We start from the raw sequence: 22,381 nt of genomic DNA on the forward strand, positions 1-22,381 counted from the left end.
TACAATTTTATAAGCTTTGAAAATAAATATACCATCACAAATATGTAACAGAAACAACATCTAGTTTTTGGTAATGATCCATAAATATTTACTGCTACAAAATTCATTCATTTCTTTGGTATGCTGTTTTGCATGAATCTTCTGCATATTTGACTACTAAATTTTACTCTTTGTCACTATCACAAGTTGCAAGTTTTTTCCTTAAGCTTCTGGCATTATTACAGAAATATACATCTGCTTCAATTTTTTGAATGCAATTTAAAGCTCCTCAGTAACCAAAACTTTCATGTACATACTTAATTAAAACATTTATAAACTGGAAAGGATGATAAAAAAAATAAGCCAACCAGTTGTGTAACATAGGTTTATTAGAACCCTTGTCATAGGTTTTGATAATTGTAAAATTATCTTCTTCAGAAGAAAATTGTGTCTCGTTACATTCTGAGTTGAAAAGGGACATTAGCAAAAAAGCATGATAAACAGATAACAGCAGTGTGAACTCCATGGATAAAACTTGTCAGCTTGAGTAGAGACGACATGTTTCACAGGTTCTATCATGAAGAGGAGCCTTCGGGGATGTGGATAGAATCAAGGAATACATTAAAAAAGACAAATAAATCATAGAAACTTAATCTGTACACTGTATCAACAACAAACTATCACTGTCTTTCTTAGTGTTATTTGTGCTTTTGCCATCTAAATCTGATTGAGTAAATTAGAAACTAAACTGCTACTTTGGAAAATGCTGTTTTTTACTCAGTTGCACCTATAGAGCTAATTTTTGTGTGTTATTTGTAGCTTAATGTTTACTTAATTACAATGGTATTTTTCAAAGAAAATATCTACCTACATATATAAATAGTCATGTTTTCAGTATTATACTACTTATCATGCAGCTTTACAATGAACACTGTAGACAGAACTTTTCAATCCCTGAATCTTCAATGGGTATTGTAGAAGCCTTGATCTGATATGGTGAATCACCATATCAGATCAAGAATGGCATGTGAGTTACTGAAAATGAATGATAATTCAACAATTGCAACATTTTAATTGAATATTTGACTGCAATAAACTTTATTGTTAAAATAATTGTACTCACTGTTGCTCTATGTTAGTAATATGATAAACATGAACAAAAGAATTTAAAGTATGACTGCAACTAAAAAGGTTTATACAGTGAAACAGGGTGAATATTTATAGCGCTAATAAGAATGGTGAGGAACTGCCTTCTCACTCCGTTAGGTTACATTTATTTGTGGGGTCAATGGCTGCATAAGCAGAATTCTAAAGAAAAATGATATTCAGACATCTTTCTGCATTCAAAACAAAATAAAAGATTTTTTTCCGACGGAAAACGGATGCACCTTATTGCATCCACAATGCAGGCATCGATCAAGTGAAATGTGGCTGCAGCAAAGTGTATATATGCAAAATGGGAAGAACTGTTAAAGAACGCATTAAGGAACATGAACGGCACATGCGGCTAAAACAAAGAGCAAAATCAGCAGTAGTGGAACATTATGAGAACTGTGGCTCTGGCTTCAATTTTAATAATGTACATGTGCTGGCTAAGAAACAAACATTTATAGGAGACAGGTCTGAGAAGCGGTTGAAATGTCCAAGAATCCATCTAATTTCAATAGAGAGGACGGCTATAGGCTTCCGGTATTGTGGCTGTCTGCCATCTAGGAAGTGAATATGTGGCCATGGTGTGCAAGCGACATAACAATATGCTGCAAGTCACCACAGCGGACAATAATATTTTGGTTAAACATTCCCCCTCTCTTGCTCTGTTCATTTTGAATCTAGCCAATGATGATGACCAACCAATGGCAGTAGCAGTAATTTCAACCAATAACCCTTCTCCAGCATAAGTGTGAAATAGTGCCTTTCTATCAGTGACGATGGGCCACCGATGGTATCCACAGGAGACTAGCCGACAACACCCCTTCTTCTGCATCAGAGTGGGAATATTAGTCTATGCCTATGGCCCACCAATGGTAGCCGTAAGAATTTTAGCCAGTACTATCACTTCTCCAGCATGAATGCGGGAAAACTCTCCTTTATAAGAGGACATGACACTTATCTCTGACAGTGTTCTAACAGTAGTGGACACCAGAAGATCCTGAGGAAAATCCCAGTAGAGGGGTCAAAACGTCGATCATTTTGGAAGAAATATGATGCGGCCTAATAACCCAGAAGATTTTAACTTCAGTACCAGACTTATCAGCATCCCTTCTTCTGCATTAAAATGGATGAAAAGGGGATACTTCTGAACCTAATTCTTCTGAGTTACGCCTTCAGCAAGTCTCACATTCCTACAACATATGTGCCCTAGTTCTTTACAACAAAACATTGATCATTGTAGATTTACAATTTCACTTATGAGTGACAATTTATCTCATGGCAATTCATACATTGTATTTTCTAGACTGTAAAATGAAGGGCAATTTCCATGGCTTTGAATCCTGGAGTTTCTAGCAGAATATAAAAATACTGTGCTGACTTGATAGAACTACCCTTCAGGTATCTTTGTAATTAATCAATGATTCTGGGCATATTTCCTGACAGTCTTAAAGATATTTTTGGAATGCCCATCCATAAAACAGGAGCTGAACAAACCAATTCTAATTACAAATTATATGACTCATTTGAGCCTTTCACGTTTTTTTATTATTTTCTTATTTTTTATTCTTTTTCTTTCTACCACCAATGCAGCACTAATGTCATATTTCTGCACATTCACACTCATCTCTCTGGTTCATCACCTTTCCACTGACACCTTTACAGTTGTATTCTGTTTACATTTGTTAGTGATCATTCAAAATGTTTGAGAAAGTGGGTGAGACAAATCAATGATGGATGAATCAGTGTTCATGACAAAGCATGGAGTGGGCGGCTTTCTGTAGTCAGTGGTGATGTGGTTGAGAAGTTGATTTAGAAAATTTGTGAAAATGTACAATTCACAATAAGAATTCTTTGTGATGAGTTTACACAAATTTCAAAAACTGTTTTGCATGACATTGTCACAAATTGCTTAAATTTTTGCAAATTATGTTTCTGTTTGATTCTGAAAATGCTGAAAGATGTCCACAAAATGAAGCAACTTGGCAGTGCTTTGACATTCCTTACCCATTACAGTGATAACGGAGATGAAGTTTTAATCACAATTGTGACTGGTGATGAAACTTGGATTTGTCATATCACCCCAGAATCAAAACAATAGTAGATGGGGTGGAAGCGCTCATGATCCCCCAAAAAACAAAAATTCACCACAACAATGTTGTCAGCACAAAAGAATCATGTGCACCTTGTTCTTGGACAGAAAGGGCATTCTGCTTGTTGAGTTCCTTCCCAGAGTTGAAAACATCAATGTGATAAAATATTGTGAAACGCTGAGAAAACTTCAGTGCAATTTTCAAAACAAAATGTGTGGAATGCTCACTCAAGGCATTGTGTTACTTCATGACAACACATGTCCTGATTCTGCAGGTGTAGCTCAAAATCTTATTCAACAGTCCTGTTGGGAGCAGTTCAGTCACCCACTGTACAGCCCAGACTCGCACCTTCTGGCTACCACTTTTTCATGAAATTGAAGCATAATTTCAGAGGAAGACACTTTGACAACAGTTGCAACACAAAAACAATGTTCAGCAATGGCTGTCTTCACTAGTGGCATCTTTCTATGAAGAGGGCCTAGAAAAGTTGGTTTCCAACTATGACAAATGTCTGACAAATGGTGGCAAATATGCAGAAAAATAGTTTAAGAAATGCTCTTTCTTGCAAAAATTAATTTTTGTTTGGTTTCAGACATGCCTCCTATCTTGTGTGACTTTGCCAAAGCCTTTGACAGTGCAGATAAAATGATCTTACTTAGTAAGCTAAAATATTATAGGTGTTTTTCATAGCATAGTTTACAAACAGACACTTGAAGACTACTAAACAATAACTATTTACTTTACTGATTACATCAACAATGTGCCACTTGACAACTGTTAAACAGAGAAATAACTCAAGAGCAAACTCACAAAAAATAACAAGTAAACACCACTCTGCCAAAGAATAATTGAGTCTCTTACTTGCTATCTGTAACTGGTGCTTAGGGCTTACCACAATGCCCTCCAACCCCCCTCCCCCACCCCCTTTTCCCACAGTCGAGCAGAATGGCTAAATGTGAGGGAAACTGTGCTGTACTTGTTGCTAGCCCTCACATAAATTATGTATTTGTACATAGGAAAAGCCGAGGATAACCACTGTAAGTGCCTGCAAAAGGTGTATTTTGCTATGCCGGAAGGTGAGAACAAATGATAAAAAACACATTCAGTTTTTTGTCACCCCTCTGTCTCGAGGTCTTGTGGAGAGAGGACATATCTAGATAAGAGATGCGTGTAGTAGCTTTCACGGTATTCTGAATAATAATTTTTCTCAGTGCAAAAATATATGGCCTTTCTATTTTGTTCCTCACACCACAAAAAGGTCGTGTCACCCACCTCCTGCTGCCTGCCAATGGTGAAGAAGCCTGATAAATGAAAATTACATTACCTACACGGTCACAGAGAATGGAAAGTTTTGCGGTGTCAGAAGAAGAAGCACCTAACAGAAGTGTGTAGATCTCAACAATAAGGAAGTAAGTTGATGTTAAAATGGAGTCAAAGGAGACAAACTATACAATCTAGAATTTGGGCATCAATTGAAAATAATTGATTTCTATTAATCTCTTTATTTATGCACCCTTTCTTCTTCTTGTTAGTGTTATATATTTATAAGTAAAGACACATAAAAATTTGCACAATTACCAGACCTTCTTGCTTCTTTTGTGGGCTCATTTGCCATGTTGAAGATGATGCTGCTTCTGACAGTATGGTCTCCATGTCAGGAGGGGTTGAAGTTGCTGGTTTAGCAGCCATATTTGCTTGCCCTTGAGTAGGTGTCTCCATAGTGAGCACATATGCTGGTTTCACCCACTCCCTTGACTTAATGCTGGGCATCTCAGTTGGTAAAGCCCCAATGCCTGGCTTAAATGATGGCTGGTCATTGTATGCTGTTTGGACTATAGGTACATTGTGTTTCAATGTGTGGAAACATCCCGAGTTTGGTGGTTGTAATGGTGCGTGTACAGTATATGTTCACAACATCACATGGCAGCATGTCACAATGTCTTTCTCTACAAGCACTTTCTGAACCCTGTGATGTGATGCTGGGGACAGGCATAACCTGGCTCTCTAGACCATCACCTGCTGCAGCACGTACAGTGGTCCCGGTTCCACAAATGCTGGCTGTGCCGTGAAAAACTCCAATGGCAGTCACAATTTTTCCCCGTAAACCATCTCAGTTGTTAAAGCCCCAATGTCTGGTTTAACTGCTGTATGAAGCCCTAACGAGAATAGCAGTACGGCTGTTGTCCAGCAACTACTGTGGCACATAAGCATGGTCTTTAGTGTCTTAGGCTATCTCTCCACCATACCATTGCTTGAAGGATGGTAGCTTGGGTATGTTGATGATGGAACCCACATAATTTAGATAGCTCAAGAAACAATGTTAACTCAAACTGTTGCACTCGGTCAGTGGTGACACGAATAGGACATTCGAAGCATGAAATCGTACATATTCGTGAAGATCCTTGCCATTGTTTCCCTGATATATCCCATATAGTAGTTGCTTCTACCCAACATGTATATCTCTCCACTACTGTAAACAAATAATGGTATCCTTCTGATGGTGGGAGTGGCCCACGAGATCTATGTGCACTTGAAATAATCAAATATTTGTCTCGGGGAAGTCTCTCACTGGCTGAAGCACGTGCCTGCCAACTTCACATTTCTGACAGGCCAAACACACCCACAGCCACATTCAGCAATCTTTCTTCATACCTGCTCATACAAATTTCTCAATCATTGGCTTCACAGTGTGTTCACATGCAGATGTGTCAGGTTGTGGATGCTATCAAAAATTAGCCTTCACAGTGACTGAGTCACAAATGGCCTAGGCTGGATCTTGGACACAGCACGCCATATTAGGTCTTTCTGCTCACAGTTGCACTTGCTCGAGCTTAAAGGATATTGAGCTGCTTCACAACAATTGTTCATCTGCGGCTTGTTCAGCTCCTTAGTTGGTCATAATTTATCATAGCAGAAATTGCACCGATCCTTGGGGGGGAAATAAAAAAAAATAAAAAAAATAAAAATCTGCTCCTATGTTCACTCCTCATTTAATGTGTCTTATATTGTTAGTAAATTGCCTAATAAACTCCAATTGGCAGAACTGCTGAGCAGAACACCCCTCTTCCATTTCTTGGACAGCAACCACGATCAGCTTGTGTTCGATGTAGATCGTAAATGACCAAGCTTCCACATATGGTTGGAAAGATTGTATTGCTTCATAAATGATCAGTATCTCCAAATCATATGCACTCCACTTAGTCTGTGCTTGTGATGGCTTTCAAGAGAAAAACACCAAGGGCTTCCAACTGCCCTCCACATTTTGATGGAGTGCCACACCAATAACCAATAGGCTGGCATCTACAGCAATCATCAACAGTACATTATGAACTGGGTGAAACAATAGTACCACTGTACCATTCTGGAAGCCTGCTGAATGAGCAGTGTCCACGGAATGCGCTGCTTGCCCATTCTGTTGGTACCTGCTAGTGCCTCTGTCATTGGTGCCTGCACATCCACTACCCCTGGTAGATAGGGTCTAAAAAAGTTGATGGTCCCAAGAAATATTTGTAATTTCTGATCATTGGTTGGCCTACGAGTGTTCTGTAATGCCTCCACCTTCTCCTTGAGTGGACAGATACAAGTTGATAATACCACATGATTGAAAAATGTCAAATGGGCTCTGGCAGACAACATACTTTGCTTCATTCACAATGAGCCCAATTTTCTTTATCCTGTCAGATATAGCTTTCAGCTTTCCTTGAAAATATTAAAATATCATCCAGATTCATCAAGTTATATGAAGTAGAAATCCAGTCCAATCAACACTTCATCTACAAATCTTCTTCAGGTCTGTATGGGAATTTTCAGTCCAAGTAACATGGAGAGGTATTCAAATAGTTTATAAGGCATTATTACTGCTGTCTTGGGAATATCCTCTTCAGCTACCAGAATCTGGATGTATGCCTTTTTACAATCTACCATGCTCAAGATTGTAGCCCCAGCTAAAAAGTTCATAAAATCTCACACATTAGGTACAAGATAGGGGTCAGGTACTTTTCATTGATTTAGAGCCTGATAATCCCCACAAATCCTCCACTTTTCCTCTCTCTTCCTAATGAGGTGCAGTGGTGATGCCCAGGTGTTATCCAATCTTCTTAAAATGCCTGTCTGCATCTGCAACATCTTGTCAATTTCTGCTTTTGTCTCTGTGAACCAGTCAGGCACAAGTCTTCTTGGTCACTGGAAGGCCAGCTGGCCTGGGGTACTCTAGATGTGGTGTACCATGGTACACAGTATCTTCTGCTCTGTTTCATGTCACACTAAACTACCAGGTAAAATGACTGCACTGCTTGTATTTCTGCCTCTCATACTGTTTACCTTCTCACTCCTTCACCAAACTTGTGCTATGCTCAGCTGTATCCCCAGTATGTGGTGGTGGATGAAATCTGCACATAGAATCGGCTTGTGTGCATCAGCCATTATGAACCTCCATTTAGCCAGCCGGAGTGGCCATGCGGTTCTGGGCGCTGCAGTCTGGAGCCGAGCGACCGCTACGGTCGCAGGTTCGAATCCTGCCTCGGGCATGGATGTGTGTGATGTCCTTAGGTTAGTTAGGTTTAATTAGTTTTAAGTTCTAGGCGACTGATGACCTCAGAAGTTAAGTCGCATAGTGCTCAGAGCCATTTGAACCATTTTTTTTTAACCTCCATTTAAAAACCTTGCTGCAACATATGTCTACTGACACCTCCTGTTCACCATAAGTCATGATGGGTGAGTTGTTAATAGCAGTTAGGTGTAGTGCTGTGCATATACCTCTTTCCAGTGAAATGGGATTGTGCTAATTCCTAAGTCCAAGTTGACCAGTTAACATTGATTTGCCTGTCTATCACATACAAGCAGCATGACAAAGTAAGTGGACAAGTTTTCTTAGACATCTGCATGCACATGGAAGGATTGCCTTGAATAACTGAACTGACCTTGGGCATTGCATCCTGGCTGTCTTCTATCACACCACCATTGCCATCTGTGTGTGTAATGCCCATCCCTTCATATCCACTTTGGTGCTCTTGTGAAGCTACACGGCCTGCTGCACCTACTGCAGACCAATAGGGCTGATTGGAGATGCACCGGAACTTTGTGTCTTAGGACAGCACACTGAACACCTGTGGTACTAACAGACTCTACCATCTTGTCCCTCCAACCTTTGTGTCTGTTGGCTGTATGGATGTCCCTCTACTTTATACTACTCCACACGTCTCATATTTTTTTTATTTTTATTCCAGCACCAATAACTGTTTCTGCCTTGCATCCATCTATACCGTTATACTGTGGAGATGCTCATCAACAAACTTATCTCTTGTTGTATAGCCACAGCTTCCAATGTGTAGCAATTGTCATCTATCTCTGGTATTGCTCAGGCACTCACTTGCCCCAGTGCTGCACATACTTTGTCAGCTGTTTTCACTGACAGCAGCAGCCGCATGAACTACACACACTGCAGCATCTCATCTGACACTGGTGCTTCCTCCATGGTACTCCAGAGATACCACCAGAATTTGGAAGACTTCCTATTACCAATACATTTTAACTGTAGGAGCTGGCACATCTGTTGGTCTAAGGATTTGCCCATGTGCTGGATCACCCTGTCTCGGAAATGATATTGAGTTTGTGTAGGAGGCTTCAAAATGACATCCAATACCATCTGCACTGCTGAAGTGTCTATGCTTCTACCTAACACCACAACCTTTCTGTAGTCATTTGGGACATTGCAAATGAAAGTATAAAGAACTTTGGCACTTGTTTTTTCATCATCAGCTCGGCAGATGTGCTAGACGCTGCAGTTCCTTCATCTGCCATATATACTGCTTGTTGACAAAACTCTCCTTGTCTATGTGATGTAATTTGCATCTGAATGTTTCTAATCTGTCTCTCTAGGTCCTGTTACAAGTGAGAAAGTTGTTCTTCCACTTGGTCTTGACCATCATCATAACATGAAGACACTTCCCACTCTGCACCATGCTTGAATTTGCTGTTTCCTTTTGCACTCCCTGGGTCACCATTTTATAGATATTGTTCATAGTGTAGTCTATAAAACAGATACTCAGCATACCATGCAATAACTTTTTATTTTACTGATTATAACAGTAAATGATCACTTGATGATCAATAAACAGAGAACCAACTCAAGAAAATACTCACAAAAAATAAATGAGTAAACACCACTCTGCCAGCTGGGCAAAGAACAATTGAGTCTTCTTACTCACTTCTGGGGTAATGCATGTGAATTAAGTAGCATACTCATTAAGGAGAAATGACCAGCAAGAATGTTACATAAATCGTACTACAAATCTGAGTATCTAAGATTTAAGGATTGAGAATTCCTGTTAGGTACTTAGCAAGTAGCAGTGTTCACTGTACAGCTGCATGACTAATAGCAGTGTATTGTCAACAGGGGTAGGCATAAATGTAGGAACCTATATTCTGTGAAGAAAAACTAAATTTACATGTAAATATTAAGTTAATAGTAGGAGATAAGCAGCAGCTTCCAATATAACCATGGAACCAACAGTTGTTTTTTTACCTTTCAGAGTAGTAGCTTTCCTTCGAACTTACTCAATTAGTTTTAGCTAGTGTAATCACAAATAGTATCAAGCAGTATAGTGATAGTTGTTAAGGAAATGTACAGAATTAGTTTTTATAATTTGCTTGTCATTTGTTGCATCCTTGAATGTTCTATTTCTTTATGAGATCTACAAGACACAATAAACTAAACAAAGCTGTTTTCGTTTGTTTATCATTTAATAATGGTTCAAATTTGTTTTACATATTATATTTTTTATTTTTTTGTGGATATTACATGTGTTTTGCTTTTTTATAACAGAATGGTATCACAGTGGCAGTATAGTAGTAATGTTGTTTATGTGTCTGTTGACAAAGTGTCTGGTGAGAGGCAACCTTCACCCCAATTTCAGCATCTGATTTTACAGTATCCATCATTTGATTTAAATTATATTTATGACATAAGAAAAAAAAGCAAATAAGGTCAAACACATCATTAATGAATGTCATAGTAAAACTACAATTTTTCTTTAGTGCAACTCTGTCTTCTTGGAGCAAAACTCTTGAATGCATTAAATAATTCTACACTAATAGAAAACATATAATGATATTTATATCTTTAATTCTATTTCCTTTTCAGGTGTGAGCACACAGTTGCTGAAAGAAGACATAACATTCTTCCAGGTATCACAACAGTGGCCACAAGGAACAAAAGGAAGCAATTTTTCTTGCACTCGCTGTCACAACACTTACACTCACCGAAATACTCTATTACGTCACATGCGATTTGAATGTGGTGTAGAGCCACAGTTTGAGTGTCCCATTTGCTACAAAAGGGCAAGGCACAAGTTCCATCTGATTTCCCATATGAGAAGACATACAAGACTATAATTTTCTAGAGAGAGTGTTTTTAATTGTGTAAAATTATTGTATGTTTTCTGGAAATGTTATGAAATGAAACCTAATTAAAAACTTTCACAACAGTATGTTTCAACCAGAATAAACAGATTTTCATTTATCCTGTACTCTTTGACAAACAATACTGAAGATTTAATGAGGTAAGAGAGTCTTGAAGTGAGGTTGATAACATTAAAAATAGAATTCCTTGTAGAACTGATAAATATAATAAAGGATACTCATCCCAAACAATTCCATTTCATGTGTCAATCTGTAAACAGTTAGATCTGAAAATATCTGTACATTTTTCTAATTGTTCAGCTCTGGCAGAGTATTTGTTACATCCTTAATGAAATAATTTCAGAATTCTAGAGTCAAATAATGTTTCAAAATCAACACAACCTTTAGCACTTTCCAGTCCAGGATAATTTTATGTGTCAGGAAGAGTGGCTAGTATTCTTAGCATATTATTTTGATGCTGCTGTTGACCTGTCTTTCCTTCTGGGTGGGTAGTAATCAACATCTATGCCTTATGCTTCCCTCCCTCCTCCTCCCCCCTTTCTTCTCCTCCTCTTTCTCCTTGATGGCACCTTCTAGTACCATGGAGTGGATTCCCTGATGTCTTAACACATGACTATCCACCTATCTCGTCTTCTACAATATGAAGAAAAGGACAGATTGCTACTCACTGTAAATATCTACATCTACATCTACATGGATACACTGCAAATCATATTTAAGTGCATGGCAGAGGGTTCATCAAACCACCTCCACAATAATTTTCTATTATTTCAATCTCCAATGGCGTGCAGAAAAAGCAAACACTTACATCTTTCCCTTATTTTAGTATGATGATTGTTTCTCCCTATGTAGGTTGCATCAACAAAATATTTTCGCGTTCCGAGGAGAAAGTTGGTGATCAAAATAAAGCAACCAGTTGAGCTGCAGATAGGATCACCAATAAGACTTGTTACACATTACAGATTTTGGCCAAAGCCTTCTTCCGAAAAGAAAACACACACACACACACACACACATGCGTACAAGCAAACACACCTCATGCATACATGACCACTACCACTGGCAGCTCCAAATGGAATGCAGTGAGTAATAATCTATCTTTCTCCTAATATTGTTGATATTCCAATCTGGAGTTTCCACTGTTTGTCTCTTCTTCTAGTTAGTCTTTCCCACATATTCCACCCTTCGTCAATTCTATGGAAAACCTTCTCATTTCTTATCTTATCAGTCACTGAGTTTTCATTATCCTTCTGTAACAGCATATTTGAAACACCTTGAGCCTCTTCTTTTTCAGTTTTCTGACAAATTGTGATTTACTTCCCTATAATACTGTGCTTCAGATGTACAGTCTCAGGAATATTTTTCTCAGATTAACACTCATGTTTGAGCAAGTAAACTTCTGTTTGAGGGAGATTCTGTCTTTATCTGTGGTAGTCTGCTTCTTGTATAATCCTTGATTTGTCCATCACTTATCATTTTTTTCAAAGGCGCAGAATTCCTTCAATTAGCCTGCTATGTAGTTCTCCAATTCCCCCCCCCCCCCCCCCCCTTTTCCTAGTGTTAAGTTTATTTATCTGTTTCTTGCCACATTTGTCTGTCTTTGGTTTATTCTCTTCCCACATTCTGCACTCAGTAGACTGTTCTTATCACTGAATCTTATCACTGATAATACTGAAATATATAACACAGTTCTGTTATAAGACCAAAGGAATTTGAAAGGTTAGATCAGCTATAAGATTAAGGACAGTAGCCTGCTAATGGCTCCCCTCTAGCTGGTATAGACACAGATACAGTGTGCATGAGCAAGGATACTGGATGACTTGGACTATTAGGATTCTCTGTCAGCTATTGAGAAGGTAAGTCGATCACCTTGTCCTTTTGCTAATGATTTTTTCCTCCAGTGGTGCAAAAAAAGAATGGCCTTTTAATTAGCATATAACTATAAAATCAATTCACAAAAGTGGTGAGACTTGAAGTTAATTGCTTCTAGCCCCATTTTTAAGATGCAAACTTTTTATAACAACATTATTTAAAAAAAAGCTAGGTGCTTTTATATTCACTTTTTTGGACACTTGTCTATTCCTATCTGTCAAATCAAACAATGGAAAATCCAGGATGGAATGTAACAATAGTATGAAAAGGACAGTTACTCCTCACCATATAGCAGAGATGCTGAGTCGCAGAAAGCCACAATGAAAAGACTGTCGGAAACTGAGCTTTTGTTAAAAATATACAACGCCCGCACATGCTCACACACACACACACACACACACACACACACACACACACAGACACACACATCTGTGTATGTGTGGGTGTTTTGTCTGTTTTTGACAAAGGCCTTATTGGCCGAAAGCTCATTTTCCATCAGTCTTTTTATTTTGCCTACCTGCGAATCAGCATCTCCCCTATATGGTGAGTATTCCTATCTGTACCTTTAATAGCTTGAAGTTTTTGCTGACATTCTTGAATACTCAGTACTGAACTTAATATGCTTGCAGTTGTGCACTAATCATTGTTAGTTCATTCACTGAACCAAATTTTATTATTATTGTAGAGAACACAATGGCATCTGCCTACATACCATACAAATAAAAAAATTATTAATTATTGTGTCATTATGAATGCCGAATGTCAGTACATTACTCATATAAAATATCTACAATATTCAAATAAAGTACAGGCTATGTTAATTTTTGCTGAGTTATTACATCCATATTATACGAATTCAAAAATAAATATGTTAAAAGATAAATATCTTGGCTTCCATTAAAAATTTATCAACTTTATAAAGACTCAGTTCTAACAGAAATTCCTTGGTTTTTCTTACGAATTTTTCATTACGTAGCACCCATATACAATGAGGTATGAAACTGAAGAGCGTTACTGATTTTTTTGTAAAGTACTTCTGTGTTGTTTTTATACTTACAGTGGAATGAAAGCAGGTCATGATTATTTCTGATACTGTGTTTACGGTGCCTATCATGTTGCTGGTATCTACAATAGATGTTACTGATGTGCATAACACATTGCAAGATGAACTGTGTAATGATGGCAGAACCATAATCTTTAATTTTCTGAAACTAGATCTATAATGAGCTGTGGGTGCCATGCTGCATATTATCTTCACTGTTTTCTTCTGTAATTGAAATAATTTGGTTGCATTTTTTTAATACCAGTGAAATACCAAATTGTAACATACAGTTAGCTGTAAACTTACATTGTGTTCAACTAGTGCATACACAAGAGCCTATGGGCACATGAAAAGAGGAGGAGACATAAACACCACTAATGATGATAGAGGTGAAACATGTTTGGTTGAAAACAATAATTATATCTTTTTATTTACCATATGGTTTTACCAGTACAAAAAAGTGTCTACAATAAAATGGAAATATTCAAATGTGACAGCTAGTCCAAAGTGCTGAGAGTCACTTTGTGTAGACTCCTCAGATCACCTCAAATACAAACCACTTATAAACATCGGTTGCAAAAGATATTTATTCTAGTCTACATGATAAACACAGTCGAAGTAGCAAAGGAGAAAGAATGGCTGCAAATATTAACAATTAAATATGGTTTCACAAAACAATCAGTGCATCACACAACCCAGTTCTTGACAAACATAAATTATTTCCCTGGGACATTGGAGTAAACCGTGACATCTGCTGAAGGCACAAATATATTGATGACATTTCTGAACACATCCATAGCAATAAACATGTACAGTAATGATTGGTCACTAATAATATATCTTGGGTGTTCCATAGAAATGTTGTACTGAATGAAAACTCTTTACTACACATTTTGGGCATGGCCCATCATCAGACACTCTGTTTTATGGATCTCCCAAAATCTGTTATAAGCAATCAGTCAGCATTGTAGATGTTTTCTGGATTAATAATATTGCTCGCATACTTTATGCGTGACTTCAAACTGCAATTGCAATACCATCATACCAGACACAGTCAGAAGAATAACAGAACAGGCTTAAAACAGTTCACAGTAAACAGCTTAGACTTTATTCTTTCAAATATTGATATTATTTATGATTTCTGCCACAGTGTATAAAAGAACTCATCCCAGCCAGTACACCTCCCCTGACCCGAGGTTCTGGGTGACTTTTCCAAACTCTGCCTCTTTTCCTAAACCACTCCAGTCCTTTTTGTTCACCCCTTTTTTTGCCCCTTCAACGCTTCTTCTGGAAGAAGGAGCCATTGGCTCTGAAAGCTTGCATACCTAAAACCTTTTTTAATATATGCGTTCTCCTACCGCCCTTGGTGAGTAGATTTTTTATCTATCCAATTACAGATATACAATGTATAAAAGGGTCACTGCTCATGATATGAATCAGTTCCAGCAAGATTAGCTAACAATGTTGTCACCAGCAGTGGTAGCCAGATGGGCTATGGAAATGTTGTGTTTAAATGGCTGTATGATACAGCTGCAGAACCAACAGTAATCTCATCGGTTAATATGATGGGGAAGTCTACATTGTCAGTGCTTCAAATTGTCTTTGCTTTGGTCTGGAATTTTGAATTTCTTGAACATAATGCACTGTTTTTGCATTTTTATGACATGTTGAAGACTGTTACTGTACTGCTGGTCCTTTACGACACTGATTACTGTTAGTCTTTTGTGTTAAATAAAACTCTTTGCTCATGATAAATGATACTCTGGTCGCAAATTTTAGCTATCCTTTCTCTCAGCTTCTACCTTAAATGACCCTGACTCATTGTAAACCCACTTAACATTACATGACTTTGTAACATGTTTGATAACTACTTATCTCTCATTACAAGTAAATTAATAGTGTGGTAAAGTAAAAAAAAGAGGACAATTCGATAATCATAATATCTTTGTTGACGTGAACACACTAATCAAGGATCAAAACTCCAGTATGTATGTTTATAGTTGCCTAGAGTATACTAAAGAAAACATGTGTAATTTTGACATTATGATGACAATACATCACCATAATACATGTAATGGACATACAGCTGACATAGCTGACAAACCATAGGCAAGACTAGCAAAGGCTAACAACATAATAAATATCTTGGTCTTAACATATTTTAACAAACTACCTGGAAATGCCCACTTAGTGCCTTTGAGTAAATTCAAAAACATAGTAACAAAAAGGGTAAATGGTAAAGCATTTTATATAGTGAAGGAATCTCATGAATGTGTAACAGATGACTTAGAATTCTGATTCTGAAGTACCTATATAAAATAATAATTGTAATATTTTATAAAATTATTAATGTGATACATTGATTCATCATGGCATACAATATTAAATACATAAACAAAGGTAAGCTTCTATAGCAGTATGCATTAAAAAAGTAAAAAGCTAGGCATAATGTATTAAATTTGAAAACAAATGTAAGCTTCTATAACAATGTACATTACAAAGGTGATAAGCTAGGTTAACACTTTCTAGTAACATAATTACAACTTAATTAGGCAAGGTGCCACGTAAGAATGCTGTTAAAAACTAACTACAGATGTATATAAACTTTATGACACAGATTGCATGTAAACATATTTAAAGGTGAATCAGTATTCTATTCTATCGGTATTACCAGACATAACAAAGATGATAGCCGAATAGGCCCATAACTGGTTCACAGCAGTCTTAAGATCACAGAGACTCATATTGGGCAATTTAAGTGAGCAAAAATGATCTGCTAGCATCAAAAGCAGACATTAATGGTCGTACACTAATAGAAACACTGCATAAAATTTCTTGGGCACCAAACAAATAACAATACACAGACAAAATAACCAAGGAACTCAGTTCATCATGTTTTGCTCTTAGAAGCAGTAGTTCTTTTCTTTTTTCCTAAATACGAGCGTTCCTTCTGATTTTTTAGGTTAGATTTAGCAGACTTATGCATAACTTGTATTATACATCATAGTTTATTGTTACTGTAGTGTACAGATTAAACTTCTCTTTTGACTTGTTACACTTCTGCTTCTTCATAGGAACAGTGTAACACAATGAACAAAGAAGGCCTGTGCCTATCATAACAATGTTTGGGTGTGACATTTTTTTTATGTTCGTAAAGTGACATCCTCGTCTAGCATTACTTTTCCTGATCAGTAGTAGTCGATGCCAGAAAAATTTTTTGAATTTTGAATAGGTCAATATTATCTAAGCTCCTTTTCTGAAAAGTTTCATATAATTTTAAACACAATATGTTATATTTCAAGCTAAAATTTATGAAAAATAGCTACTTTATTTTTGTTGCTACAATCAATATGCGCTAGCTCTGAATGTACAGATACAATCATTTGAAATTATTAAATATTTGACACACTTTTCTGGATTCATTTATAAAATAATAATCTAAACTACTAGAAATTATAGAAATTCATTTGTCAAGAAAATGGGACAAGCTCTGGGTCTCAGGTATAAAGAGCATATTCCTACTAGAAGCGGTGACGGTACTAAGGGTTCTACTTATGCGGAACACCTTGTGCAAACGGCTCATGTGCCGAGTCCTCCAGTTAATATCGAGTTACTTCATGCCGAGGTTAAGGGCTTAAAACTGGATGTTTTGGAAGAAATGCAGATCTTTAAGCATCTGCAACATGCTAAAGACAATATCCTTAACGACCAACTCCTACTAAGAAACAGAAAATTTTTGAAGGTTTCACACCTTTAATTTGTTCTTCATACTTGTAAATCTGATGATCTGTGGATTTTCACATGCGTGTGCTGATTGGCGAGTGCAGTTGGTCAGGCCGTTCATCTTCCTTCTTTTTATCATCATTTTCCTTTTATGATGAAGGTGATTTTAGCCCGTTGAACACCTCACGTTTTATCCCTATATCTTTATCACCACGACATCTTCAGATTACGTCCCCTCAGCTCCTTCTGTAACAAGTGATGTTAGTTATGCCATGGAATCTATTCATTGCATTCAATTTTTACCTGAAAATGTGACTAACCAAAGTAATGCTATGATACCTGTAAAATTAATAAAACCTTATGAAGACAGTGTGGATGTAGCATTTGATGAAACTGAAAGTGATCTTTTGCATGAAGTGTCTGACAACAGAGAGAATGTTTCAGATTTTGGGTGTCCTTACATTAAAATTAAGATTGATCAGTGGGAAGGTAACTGATTGATACAGGTAGCCTGATTTGTGGTACATCTGAACAATTTAGAGACAAGATCAAGTAAAGTAAGAATTTTATGGAAATGTCCATTGCCTGTGTAAAGATAAGAAGAGCTACTGGTAAGCAAAGCAAATTGGTAAAAACTCAGGTACTGTTAACTTTTAATGTAGAAGAAAAGACCTTTATACACTGATGCACAGTGACCCACAGTCTGGAAGAAAATATACACTATATCTCCAGGTTCATACACTTATATAATTCAGTTTTGTTTGTCAGGAATGTAGTATATAAGATCACGTGATTTCTGAAATTCTGTATTATGTATTGACTGAGTTTAAATCTATGCCACACTATATTTGCAGATTTCATACAACTATATAATTCTGTTTTGTATTAGGTTTGTGCTTTAGAATTTGATACATATATGCCATGTGACTAAATGAGTAGATCCTTTTACAATTTTGAAAAGGGACAATGTCGTTTAACATCTAGTACTAAATTTTCTTAACTCAAAGTATTAGTGTTAAATATTATTATTATTCCTATGTGCTCTGCAGAGAACTATTTTGGGTAAAGTCACGGGTATTGCGGTAAACTAAGTTAAGACTTGTTTTATTCATATGTACCATAAAAATTAGGAATAGTATCTTAGTATATCTGTGTATATCACCTTACTAGTTCATTTTTTCATTGCATTTAGCTCTGTTTATTAAAGTTTCATGTGTGAACAGTTTTTAAACCATTCTTACATAAACCCTGTATACTTATTTTTTCAATATAGATAGGCAAAACATATGCCATGTGATGCCAGGGGGGTATTGAGCAGCATACTTAGTACACAAAACAATGTTTCAGAATTTGATATGAAAGTTAGACAGGAAGTAACCTATCATTGGAGTGTGTGATGAGAAATCTAGGGAGGAAACTGAAAAATGTGGGTGGATCCACTCCCACACTCCTGTATGGGTACACCTTTGCTAGTCCAGTTGACTTACAAGAGATCATACATGCTGGGTAATGTACTCAAGCATCTGTCAATTACATCAGTGTTGTGACTGAAATTTGTAAATTGCTAGCCAAGAAATTACCCTATATGAAGAATTCATGCAACTATTTGTTTAGAAAAATCATCACCGCTATGGACAGCGTTATTCCACATAAAAATATGTTTTTCGAGCAGGGGGACTAACTTCCCAATACATTATGTAACTTTAAATAATGCTGTGAAAGGTTGATGTTCTGTGACTGGTGATCTGGTATGTGAACTTAAAAAGTTCAAGAGTGCATTCTATGAATTGAGTTGTAAATAATGCTCAGAATCTGATAAAATTAAGCACTATTAGGTTAGCAGCCATACATTTCAATGAATTTTCTTATTTCAACACTCAGTGTGCATTTTTTTATCAATTGTAAATGAATCTTCTAGGCCTCTATGTACATAAGTTAATCTGTATGAGAAATTGGCAAATAGTGTGGAAGACATTTATGAGTATAGACTGTATAACAAGATGCATACATTCCTGATTTCACACACTGATTTTGGTCCTCAAGCTACTTGATTATGTTATCATTCAAAGCTATTTATGTCTCTGATTACCTGAAATTATTCTGAGTACTGCATTATTGCATCACATTGGAATTTTTGTTGTGAGCAAACTCATACTTAACTCTGTTTTGGGTACCCTTGGTCATTGTGACTGTGTGTGTACATACTCAAGGAGAGTGTGCAAATATAGATTGAGGCTAGATGGTTCCTACAGTTACTCTTTACATATGACTGAACTTATTGATGTATGATGTTGTTGTTTGTTGTTGTTGTGGTCTTCAGTCCTGAGACTGGTTTGATGCAGTTCTCCATGCTACTCTATCCTGTGCAAGCTTCTTCATCTCCCAGTATCTACTGCAACCTACATCCTTCTGAATCTGCTTAGTGTATTCATCTCTTGGTCTCCCTCTACGATTTTTACCCTCCATGCTACCCTCCAATACTAAATTGCTGATCCCTCGATGCCTCAGAACATGTCCTACCAACTGATCCTTCTCCTAGTCAAGTTGTGCCACAAACTCCTCTTCTCCTCAATTCTATTCAATACATCCTCATTAGTTATGTGATCTACCCATCTAATCTTCAGCATTCTTCTGTAGCACCACATTTCGAAAGTTTCTATTCTCTTCTTGTCCAAACTATTTATCGTCCATGTTTCACTTCCATACATGGCTACACTCCATACAAATACAGGGCTATTACAAATGATTGAAGCGATTTCATAAATTCACTGTAGCTCCATTTATTGACGTATGGTCACGACACACTATAGATACATAGAAAAACTCATAAAGTGTTGTTCGACTGAAGCCGCACTTCAGGTTTCTGCCGCCAGAGTGCTCGAGAGCACAGTGAGAGAAAATGGTGACAGGAGCCGAGAAAGCGTATGTCGTGCTTGAAATGCACTCACATCAGTCAGTCATAACAGTGCAACGACACTTCAGGATGAAGTTCAACAAAGATCCACCAACTGCTAACTCCTTTCGGCGATGGTATGCGCAGTTTAAAGCTTCTGGATGCCTCCGTAAGGGGAAATCAACGGGTCGGCCTGCAGTGAGCAAAGAAATGGTTGAACGCGTGCGGGCAAGTTTCACGCGTAGACTGCGGAAATCGACGAATAAAGCAAGCAGGGAGCTAAACGTACCACAGCCGACGGTTTGGAAAATCTTATGGAAAAGGCTAAAGCAGAAGCCTTACCGTTTACAATTTCTACAAGCCCTGACACCCGATGACAAAGTCAAACGCCTTGAATTTTCGGCGCAGTTGCAACAGCTCATGGAAGAGGATGCGTTCAGTGCGAAACTTGTTTTCAGTGATGAAGCAACATTTTTTCTTAATGGTGAAGTGAACAGACACAATGTGCGAATCTGGTCGGTAGAGAATCCTTATGCATTCGTGCAGCAAATTCGCAATTCACCAAAAGTTAACGTGTTTTGTGCAATCTCACGGTTTAAAGTTTACGGCCCCTTTTTCTTCTGCAAAAAAAACGTTACAGGACACGTGTATCTGGACATGCTGGAAAATTGGCTCATGCCACAACTGGAGACCGACAGCGCCGACTTCATCTTTCAACAGGATGGTGCTCCACCGCACTTCCATCATGATGTTCGGCATTTCTTAAACAGGAGATTGGAAAACCGATGGATCGGTCGTGGTGGAGATCATGATCAGCAATTCATGTCATGGCCTCCACACTCTCCCGACTTAACCCCATGCGATTTCTTTCAGTGGGGTTATGTGAAAGATTCAGTGTTTAAACCTCCTCTACCAAGAAACGTGCCAGAACTGCGAGCTCGCATCAACGATGCTTTCCAACTCATTGATGGGGACATGCTGCGCCGAGTGTGGGAGGAATTTGATTATTGGCTTGATGTCTGCCGAATCACTAAAGGGGCACATATCGAACATTTGTGATTGCCTAAAAAATTTTTTTGAGTTTTTGTGTGGGTGTGCAAAGCATTGTGAAAATATCTCAGATAATAAAGTTATTGTAGAACTGTGAAATCGCTTCAATCATTTGTAATAACCCTGTACTTTCAGAAACGACTTCCTTACACCTAAATCTATACTCGATGGCAACAAATTTCTATTCTTCAGAAATGCTTTCCTTGCCACTGCCAGTCTACGTTTTATATCCTCTCTACTTAGACCATCATCAGTTATTTTGCTCCCCAAATAGCAAAACTCCTTTACTACTTTAAATGTCTCATTTCCTAATCTAATTCCCTCAGCATCACCCGGCTTAATTCGACTATATTCCATTATCCTCGTTTTGCTTTTGTTGATGTTCATCTTATATTCTCCTTTCAAGACACTGTCCATTCTGTTCAACTGCTCTTCCAAGTCCTTTGCTGTAGGAATGGTTAATGATGTTTTATTTTACTTTGTTTTTCAATAGCTGGGGATTTTCAATTTATTGCCCGACATAAACCAGCAACCCGTTACAGACTTTTGCGCAGTATACAAGTCCATGATGTACCCTAGAGAGTGATGCATAGCCTAAGAGAAATGCATCATGCAAAAAAGCAAGATCAAATATAATGAATTTATTGTACTACTAAAATAATTGTTGAAGCCATATGTAACCCAGTGTGTGTGTGTGTGTGTGTGTGTGTGTGTGTGTGTCATGCAAATGACATCTGACAATCTGTAGAGATATACTGGATGAATAAATAAATTCAAATAAAAAAATACATTCAAATTAGAAAACTATTTTTACTTCTAATTTTGTTGTTGTGAATGGCAGAGTTTGTCCTAAATTCACTGTTCTTGCTATCTACACATAAAAGGGTCCAATGCAATAAACAATAGGAAACAAAAATACCAAAATTTTGAAACAAACTGACAAATTTATTGAAACACACATGGAAAACAAAGAAAAATATATGCCATTATATACAAGGGCGGTTTATAAGTCTGGTAAATTTTCACGAAAGAACAGAACATTTTTGTTGCACCTTCATACTTGATATGCTTGGTTATTCCAAGGATTGTATAAATAATTTCAACAGTGCACAGTTCATTGTTGGCAGCCATCTGAACTGGTCAATGTATTGACTGCAATTT

General features: G+C 37.3%; 1 protein-coding gene and 1 long non-coding RNA gene across 2 annotated transcripts in view; one reads left to right on the top strand and one right to left on the bottom strand.

Moving 5' to 3' along the window:
• Positions 1-10,751, top strand: part of LOC126176037 (gastrula zinc finger protein XlCGF8.2DB-like) — a 32,587-nt gene extending 21,836 nt beyond the window's left edge. Inside the window, exon 2 of the mRNA XM_049923168.1 lies at positions 10,363-10,751. Coding sequence (XP_049779125.1) covers positions 10,363-10,613 — 251 coding nt within the window. The 3' untranslated portion in view covers positions 10,614-10,751. The remainder of the gene's footprint in view (positions 1-10,362) is intronic.
• A 5,802-nt stretch (positions 10,752-16,553) lies between these two features.
• The window catches only part of LOC126176983 (uncharacterized), a 95,681-nt gene continuing 89,853 nt past the window's right edge, over positions 16,554-22,381 (bottom strand). Inside the window, exon 3 of the long non-coding RNA XR_007535732.1 lies at positions 16,554-17,523. This is a non-coding gene — a long non-coding RNA (uncharacterized LOC126176983). The remainder of the gene's footprint in view (positions 17,524-22,381) is intronic.

The sequence above is a fragment of the Schistocerca cancellata genome, chromosome 3 (genome assembly GCF_023864275.1).
Source record: "Schistocerca cancellata isolate TAMUIC-IGC-003103 chromosome 3, iqSchCanc2.1, whole genome shotgun sequence".
NCBI lineage: Eukaryota > Metazoa > Arthropoda > Insecta > Orthoptera > Acrididae > Schistocerca > Schistocerca cancellata.